This window comes from Ctenocephalides felis, unplaced genomic scaffold, assembly GCF_003426905.1.
Source record: "Ctenocephalides felis isolate EL2017-DRISC unplaced genomic scaffold, ASM342690v1 CF-g0.4_SCAFFOLD_01170, whole genome shotgun sequence".
Classification (NCBI taxonomy): domain Eukaryota; kingdom Metazoa; phylum Arthropoda; class Insecta; order Siphonaptera; family Pulicidae; genus Ctenocephalides; species Ctenocephalides felis.
In genome coordinates this window covers 12,350,372-12,359,554 of record NW_020537324.1, presented here as the reverse complement: position 1 = coordinate 12,359,554, position 9,183 = coordinate 12,350,372, and the positions used below count along the sequence as shown (strand labels likewise).

The following is a 9,183-nucleotide window of genomic DNA, read 5'->3' as shown; positions in this document are numbered from 1 at the left end:
ATAACTGTTCGAAAAATATTGATTGGAAATCGCGTAGATTATTGTAGAAAATCGGATTGACCGTTTCTTCGTAATCAAGCGTTGTAAATTTTTTTTAACGGTTTATTAGACATATGTACGTCAAATTATCAGATATATTGTAGAGATGTCAATAATGTGTACACATTTTGTGTAATTTTTGTGGGATCCGTACCAAGATTTTTAATTACGGTACGGTGAGTTCCAGCAATTTGCCTTAGGGCACGATGCCATGCACCTCACTAGTTAAATTTTTTTTTTTAAATTTTTAAAAATAAACAAAGTTTTATACTTTAAATAAAAATTTTGAAATTACAGTTCGGTTTAAAAATGTATACATTTCATATATGCGATATTCTAATCATTAGAATTATATTCTAATCATAATAACTATATCCTCAGATGGATTCATTCGGCTCTTCTTGTTAATGTAGCATTCTTAAGGGTTTTGTGCAACAAGGTCGCTATGTTTATTGATTACTCATTTTTTCCCCCGAATATTTAATTCTGGTACTGGAAGTTCCAGCAATTTGCCTTGAAGCACGATGCCATGCACCACTAGCCATTATATCAATCAATGTGCGTGGACTGCACATACGCATAGCCGCATGTTCCACCTCCACTTCCCCAGCAGCTGCCGACGCGACCCGATCGGGGAGATCGTGCCTTGCGCAATTCGCCGGCATCTATTTGGCACGAACAAAGCACGTGTGCGAAGCGAAAACGTCAGTTCTACAGTGCCTGTCAAAACGAGAAAGTGTGCACTAGCGGTACTTATTTTTTTATTTAACTATGTAACCTCGAATTGTATTAAACTTATCTTGCTTTTAAAACTAGTTACTGGCGAACGCGCATTCGGCAAAAATCAATAAATGCTAAACATGTGACATAGAATCTGTTATACACCACAAGTGCACTATCATCTTTCACTAGCAATAAGTTACCGGTCAATTAATTGAAATTTATTCATATTTTTAGTGAAACGATTAACAATTGTGATAAATAGTGTAGTGAATAAAGGCTGAGTGATAATTAGTAATTTAAGGATAATAAAGTTGTACTTATACGGTAGTGTCAATTAAAATTATTGATAGAGATGGATGGAGGAACACATGTACGCCCCAAAGTAGAAAATCCGGTTAAGAAAGCCGGCTTCTTGTCAAAGATCACGTTCTGGTAACTGTTTTTCTAGTTTTTTATCAATATAAATTATTTTTATATGTCAATAAATCATTGAATCACTCACCTGTATAAATTCTGAAAGTCATTAATAATCACTAGCATGAAATTAAATACAAAAAAATGCAAACATTTCTGATAAAGATAGAAAAATCTATTTAATAGTTACAAATTTAATAAGAACTAGTGGGGTCCATGGCATCGTGCATTAAGGCAAATTGCTGGAACTTCCCATACCGTAATTAAAAATCTTGGTACGGAACCCCAAAAAATACATTATTAAAGTCTCTATAAAATATTTGATAATTTGATGTACATACGTCCAATAAACATTTTTGACCGCTTTGACATTTTTTTAACTTATTTTTATTGAAAATTCATAACCGCTAGACCTACCTTCCCAAAAATTTAATCAGTTCTTCATCTTGTCAATGAATTATTAAAATCGGACGCTACGTTCTCTTAAAAACTGATTTACCGTATCTGGCACTTTTTGGCCCGTATCTTCGGAACGGCCAGACCTGCCTTCGGCAAAAATTAATCAGCACGTCTCCTTATCAATACGAATCGAATGTTTTTTGAATTATTCAAATCGGTTGATCGGTGTTCCCGAAATCGTCGACAAAAATTTGTATCCGCACACACACACGCACACACACACGCACACACACACGCACACACATACACACATAAACACACATACACACATAAACACACATACACAAAACAATACACACACAAAAAAAATTGCCAAAATTCCTACAAAAACACTAATTTTTATGTCACACATAATGGCCCACTAACATTGCCCTATATTAAAACTTTTTTTTCTTTTACCAAATTGAGTATGTCAGACATATATGTCTGACATGTAGAACTTTTTAGCGTCAGACACATTGACTGATATGGCGAATAAAGTGTTAACGGCTTATTTTATACTTAAAGTATATTAAACCGGAACGTATTGTAAAAAATTTTACATTACTGTGAACTTAATGTATTTATTTGCCAAAATTCCTGGAAAAGCACCATTTTTTATGTACATATATAACCTACTAATATGAACAAATCACTGACATGGCTCATGTAGAACTTCTTAGCGTCACATACATATGACCGACATTACGATTAACGTGTTAACTCCTGGAAAAACACTATTTTCTAACAATGAGTCAAATATATATGACTTCCATATGACTCCCATGACCCTGTAATAAAACTTTTTTTCTCCCTTTACCAGACATATATGTCTGACATGGCTCATTTAGTGCTTCTTAGCGTCAGACATGTGTGATTGACATAGCTAGCTTATTTTATATCTGAAGTATGTTAAACCGGAACAATATGATGTTGCATTTGTTTTATCAATCATAAAAAATGTTAGTCACATTGCAAATGTATGTATTTGATCTTTATCGCCAAGGACATTACGAGTATATTGCTCCTGGTTTTATTTATTGGTTTTTGCAATCTATAAACGACGTTATCAGTATAGACATAAATTTGTAATTTCAAATAATGAGCTACTTTATTGACTTTTAAAAACATTTTTTTAATATTTAGTCTCAGTTATTTATTTCTTTCAACATAAATTAAATTCATAAATTCAAATAATGAGCTACTTTATTGAATTTTAATTACATTTTTAATATGCAGTCTCAGTTATTCATTTTTTTCAATATTGTGAAAGCTTTAAAGTAATTCAAAGTGAAATCACAAAAAAATCTTAAGCCTCAACGTTTTCACACAGCATATGTGTCATCATTCAGCTCTATATTTATTTTGTACAATATATTTTAATATGTGCGATTAAATTTTATTCATAATACAATTTTTTAGAACTGATGGTAGTGACACACACACTGTTGAAACCTACAGAGTATAAATGAAAATCCCAAGAAAATGCTCTAAAAGTCGATCAAAAAAATATATAATATATGAATATATACGAGGGTGGTCGCTCAAATACAAAATGGCATGAAATAAATATACGCATTAGAGTGGGTCGATTTGTATGGGTCAAAAAAAGTCGCTTAGGCACATATGATTTTTGGATACTAGGGATCTAAATAAGGTACTTTGCTGAAGAAACCATACCTCTAAAATGAATTCTGATGTCCCGAGCATTGACCCAAAAATAAGGGTTAGAATTTGAAAAAATCCATTTAAATAGAGTGTCCCAATCGCGTCCAAATGTATGACCGACCTCACTAACTTTGATCTAACCATGTCTGTGGTTCATCCCTTGGACCCCCATGGGACATTAGAATTCATTTTAAAGGTATGGTTTTTTCAGCAAAGTATCAGATTTTGATCGCTAGAATCCAAAAATCATATATGCCTAAGTGACCCTTAAATCGACACACCCTAATACACATACAGAGAGAGAATCATAATATTCTAGAGCTTTCTTGACTTGTTACCTCTTTTTTCAAATTCTTCAGGACTTGAAATTGGTGATTCTTGTAATCTTTTGTTACCTTTGGTTTTTGTCAGAATCTCTTCAAAATTTATTTAAGAAAATCTATTGACATTCTCGTAAATCCTTTAACCTCTCATTATTTAGAAAATTTCTATAAATTTAAAATAATCTTAATAATTTTTAAAATATCATTTTTTCTATTAGGTGGTTACATCCAATATTTCAAATAGGCCTCAAGAGGTCCCTAGAAGCCAAGGATCTCTACAAGGCCTTGCCGAGTCATGCATCAGAGAGACTTGGCGACCAGTACGATGCATTGTGGCAAGAAGAGCTCAATAAGACAAGGACCAATAATGAGAAGAAGAAAAAGCCGAGCCTTCTTAGGGTCATTATGAAGACGAGTGGCCTGCAGGTTATCGGTTATGGACTGCTGTACTCTCTTATAGAAACCGCTGCCAGGTAAGAAAATAATTATACCAAAATTTAATCATGGTTTACAAAATATCTAATTAACTTTATTGAACCGAAAAATATTTAAGGAAAAAAATTTATTATTCTTGTATCTTTCTTAGTACCTATTTTTTTAATGCTTTAAAACTGAAATTGATGATTCTTGTAACTCTCTTGGTTACCTCTGTTTTTTGTCAAAATTTCTTTAAAATTTATTTAAAGAAAGCAATTGATCATTCTCGTAGTTATCTTTTAACCTCTCGATTTGGAAAATTACTTCAAAATTTAATTACAGAGAGCAATTGATGACTTCTATAGCAGTTTTTTAACTTTTCAATCTTTTGCAAAAACAATTGATGATCTCTATAACTAATTTTTTATCCTTCGTTCTTTTGCAATTTTTTATTAAATTGAATTAAAGAGAGCAATAGATGATTTTTGTAACTCCTCTTCTTTTGAACATTTATTTAAAGAAAGCAATCAATGATTTTCATAACCTTCTTTCTACATTTCGTTTTTTGCATTTTTTTTCAATTTATTTAAAGAAACCAATTGACTTATTTTGTAAATCTATTTAACAAAATCAATTGATGATCTTACTTTTCTGATGATCGTTCTTTTGCAGATTTCTTCAGAATTTAATTGAAGAGAGCAATTGAAGATTTTTGTAGCTCTTCTTCTTTTGAAATGTTATTTAAAAAAAGCAATTGATAATCTTCATAGCTATCTTATAATATTTCGTTATTTTGCAAATTTCTTTCAAATTTATATTAGGAAAGCAAATGATCATTATTAGAAAGATGTTAGATGTTTATAACGTCTTGGGCTTTTTCAATTTCCATTTCTCTTCAAAAATTATCAGGGGTAAAATCTGTGTTAGTTATATAATAATAATAAAAATGCAGTATACATTATTACCTTATAGCTTATGTATGTAATGATTGCTTATGATAACGACTATTTGATATGAATAATTTAAATTATCAGAGTATTACTTGTAAACCCCGAAATAACGCAAAATAAGTTTTGTTCATATTTATATTTTATAATATATGATTCGATGTTCAGTCAAACAATAAATTTGAGATATAAATAAATTTTAACTATACTAGTATATTGCTGACAAACCACTAAAAAATGCAAAACATAACTTTTTTGCAAATAGTTCCAGGAATCCTAAACAAACGATAAGATTATGTTAATCTTGAAACCTATGAAAGCGTTTTTTGCATACACAATTCATAATAAGTTTTATCATATTTTACGGTGTTTAATTTTCTATTTGTTACCAACACGAATTGTTAAACAAGTGGTCTAATTAATACGATATAGATAGATAACCTTATTTATCACTTGGCATGTTTTTTTCTGCAGTCTTATTGATTTTGGTGATACAACGTTGCAGTCTACATTAAATATAAATTGTATGAAAACTTATGATGATAACGGAAAACACTCAGAGTTAGTTATCTGATAATTCTAAATAGAGCTAATGATATCGGTTGATAGTTTTTTTCTTTGGTGAAATCAGCCACATCAGAAAACAATGACTTGTTGATTTGTGGTTTGTAATCTTAGAGTTCTTGTTACAAGAAATAATTCAAAAACATAATATAAAAACAATAGAATGCTATTGAAGGAGTTTTTTGTGAACTATAATATTTATTTCTATTATTATTAAAATAATTCTTTATTTCATTTTTGAGTATATTTAGATTAGTAACTCTGTGATAATCTTTTTCTAGAGCTTTTTGTTTAACCACTATAACTATTCGCTTAAATTTCAATATCAATATTTTAATACAAGTTTAACCTTTAAAATGATGAATAACCCTGGCTAAAATATATCTCATGTTTCAAATTTTTGGTAATCAAATACTACAGACTATACAGACCAGAATTTTAGGAACAATCTTTAATAAACATCACAAAGCAGAAATATTTTTATGTGGTTACAAAAATATTTAAAGTCTCTTTCTGGGAAATACTTTTGTAATTCGAGAAATAAAGACAAGTTATTTCAAAATGGTCTCGAGATGGTTTTAGAAATTTTCATTGGTTTTAAAAAAGCTTTGGAAAAACTGTCGAGAAGTAAATTATTCTTGTTAACAGTTATTTGAGAAACATTAACTAGGAAAGAAAAAATACTGTTGTAAATAGTAGATTCAACATTATCGTTATAGTTTCTATATCTACATCAATAATTGGATTGAATTCCTTAATCACATACTGTTTTATAAACTTAATAATCATCAAATTCAATTTAATTTTTTCTTCAGAGCTTTGCAACCTTTATTTCTGGGAGCATTAGTAGGATATTTTACACCAGGGCAGGATCATACGACTAAGGAGCAGGCTTATTATTATGCAGCAGGAATAGTGATGTGCTCAACCATTCCAGTGGTCGTTTTTCACCCATTTATTTTATGTATTATGCATTGTGCTATGAAAATTAGACTGGCTTGCTGTTCACTGATATATAGAAAGGTATTTATAAATATTTTTTAACCGCATTTAGGGTAGCGCGGGGCACAAAGGTTCAATAGTAATTATCGTGCGAAAACCACATATCAAAATAATAAATATCGAACTAAATAAATTCCCTGATAATTTATCTTTATAGAAATATTTTTTTGCTGAGAGAGAACTGATTAAATTTTTGGGAAGCCAGGTCCAGCGGTTATAGACTCTCAATGTAAATAAGTTAAAAAAAAATGTCATTTGGCGGTCAAAAATGTTATGCACATCAAATTATAAGATATTCTATAGAGATTTTCATAATGTGTACACATTTTGTGTAAATTTTTTTGGGTTCTGTACCAAGATTTTTAATTACGGTACGGGAAGTTCCAGCAATTTGCCTTAAGGCACGATGTCATGCACCCCACTATCTAAAAATTTTATTGTTATCGTAAGCTAAAAAACAGTGCTCCAAACCAAAATACTAACAGAGAGTTAATTTCATGATTCTGATTATTATTTGGTCTCTTTGGCTCTCGATATTTTTCTTATTTCTTCAAATTATAGTACCGGTAATAAGCATACTTTACTTCACTTATTTTTAAGATAATTATGGTGAATCTTTAAGATGCACTTTACTCTTATCTATTAATGGTGTTAAAATAATATTGACTTGATAGTATGTACTGTATTCAATTAGTTATCATTCATCATTCATTTTTCTATCCCCGTGGTTTTAATTTCCAATTAATTTGTACTTGGTAGTCCTACAATTATAAAGGCCATTTTACAATTAAAATTTATTAAGCAATAAAAAAATTCAATTGATCCAATAACAAACAATTGATCTATACTCAAACAGTAGCTCAAACAATCGTAACTGTACCATATTTACACAATGATACGCAAATCGTTCAAGCACCGCGGTGTTATTAATTTGTAGTGTAAATATTAATGACAATAGCGAATTTATCAGAATGTATTTCAATCATGTTTGGAACAGATTTGATCAAGTGAAAACTGGCACAAACCAGAGTTATCGATACATTTTGCTAGCAATTGCAATTTCTATAAGTGGTCAATAAGACCGACGAGACACTGAACAATATGGTGTGAGGCGTGTTAATGATAAGATGCAATTATCTTAATTTTTAATACGAGTTAATGACCGAATGATATATGGAAGTAATATATTTTTATCAAAGCATTGAGAACAATCGCTAGTTACTAAAATTAAGTAAACATATTTATCAAACAAATTTTAGTTTAATTATTAAAAGATACATGGAGCACGTGCGCTCGAAATGACTAGTTATCATTTTCATACATTTTTGCGAAATGACTAATTATCTAATTCAAAAGCAAGCTATGTCGTTACGAGAATTTGATTTTCACTGTTTTACATTTAAGTCGTTTGTTTTCATAATAAAAAATATTTCGAAACCACATAATGCAATTAATTTTATTATACATTTAACAAAATTTATAAAAATTTATATTTTGTATTTTTGGTCGATAATATGGTATGGTATGATAATAATCTTCCGTAATTTGTATTGTTTTTCAAACGTGGAAATTTGTTTCAAACAATATATTTATTTCACACAAATATTTTCTTTATAGTCTAGTATAAAGTATAATGAAATAAAATATTTCCATATTTGAAAAAGGTTGAAAAGAAAAACGCCACTGAATTTAAATCATCAACTCTCCTGATAAAAAATTGAAACATGCCCCTTTAGTATACCTTGTCCCTTTACGGCCGAGAATTGTAAATTCCTCAAATTTATTAGATGTCCTTAACTGGACAGTTGTGAATAAAATAGAGAATAAAAAATAGAGAATAAAAATGACCGAAAAATATTTTTCTAATGAATAGTATAATTTCAATTTTAATGTTTGAATATAGACTTTTGTAATAAAATCATGAAACTATTATATCAAATATTTTAGGTAGTTTTTAACTTCCTCAAGAAGTAGTTTGAATTCTCGGAATTCGATTTGTCAATTTTACGTTTTCTCAATCATTCAAGTCATTCTGAATCATTCGACTCCAAAATCAAAAAATTATATGTGTTTATTATGTAAGTAATAATGTAATTATAGTATGTAAGCCAAAAATTGACCTCTCATCGACTCTTTTTTCTCAAACCGTCTGCACTCATTTCAATATGTAATTAATAAAAATAATTAATTAATTAAAATTAATAAAATCCATCGATTAAACTAATGAAAACATTGATTAGTTTTTCGCAAGGACGGACTGAGCCTTTTCTTTATAATTATTGAATTTTTTACGAGTTTAGCCAAATATCTTGAACTGATTTAAAAATTTAGAACTAGTCAACAGATATTTGTTTGAAACTGTGCTGATTAGTAGTTTTTGATAAGATCGAACGGGACGTTTCTTCATTGGATTTTTTTTTCGATTTTGTTGGAACTTTGCATGATGATAGAGTTTATGGTCTTAAGGGGGGCGAAACATGTAACAAGAAAAAAAAAATCGATTTTGTTTTTCATAAATCGTTACAATAACATCTCAAAAATATGCCTGTAAATTTCAAAACAAAATTATCATTATTTATACAATAAAAACTCATTTAAGTGCCACGCCTCAACTCTTATCTGTTCTATGTGTCAAAACTTTAAACGCG

General features: G+C 29.6%; 1 protein-coding gene across 1 annotated transcript in view; it reads left to right on the top strand.

Moving 5' to 3' along the window:
- The first annotated feature begins 710 nt into the window (after nt 1-710).
- Nucleotides 711-9,183, top strand: part of LOC113366815 (probable multidrug resistance-associated protein lethal(2)03659) — a 23,307-nt gene continuing 14,834 nt past the window's right edge. Inside the window, exon 1 of the mRNA XM_026608468.1 lies at nt 711-1,194. Within this exon, the coding sequence (XP_026464253.1) occupies nt 1,115-1,194 (80 nt within the window). The 5' untranslated portion in view covers nt 711-1,114. The remainder of the gene's footprint in view (nt 1,195-9,183) is intronic.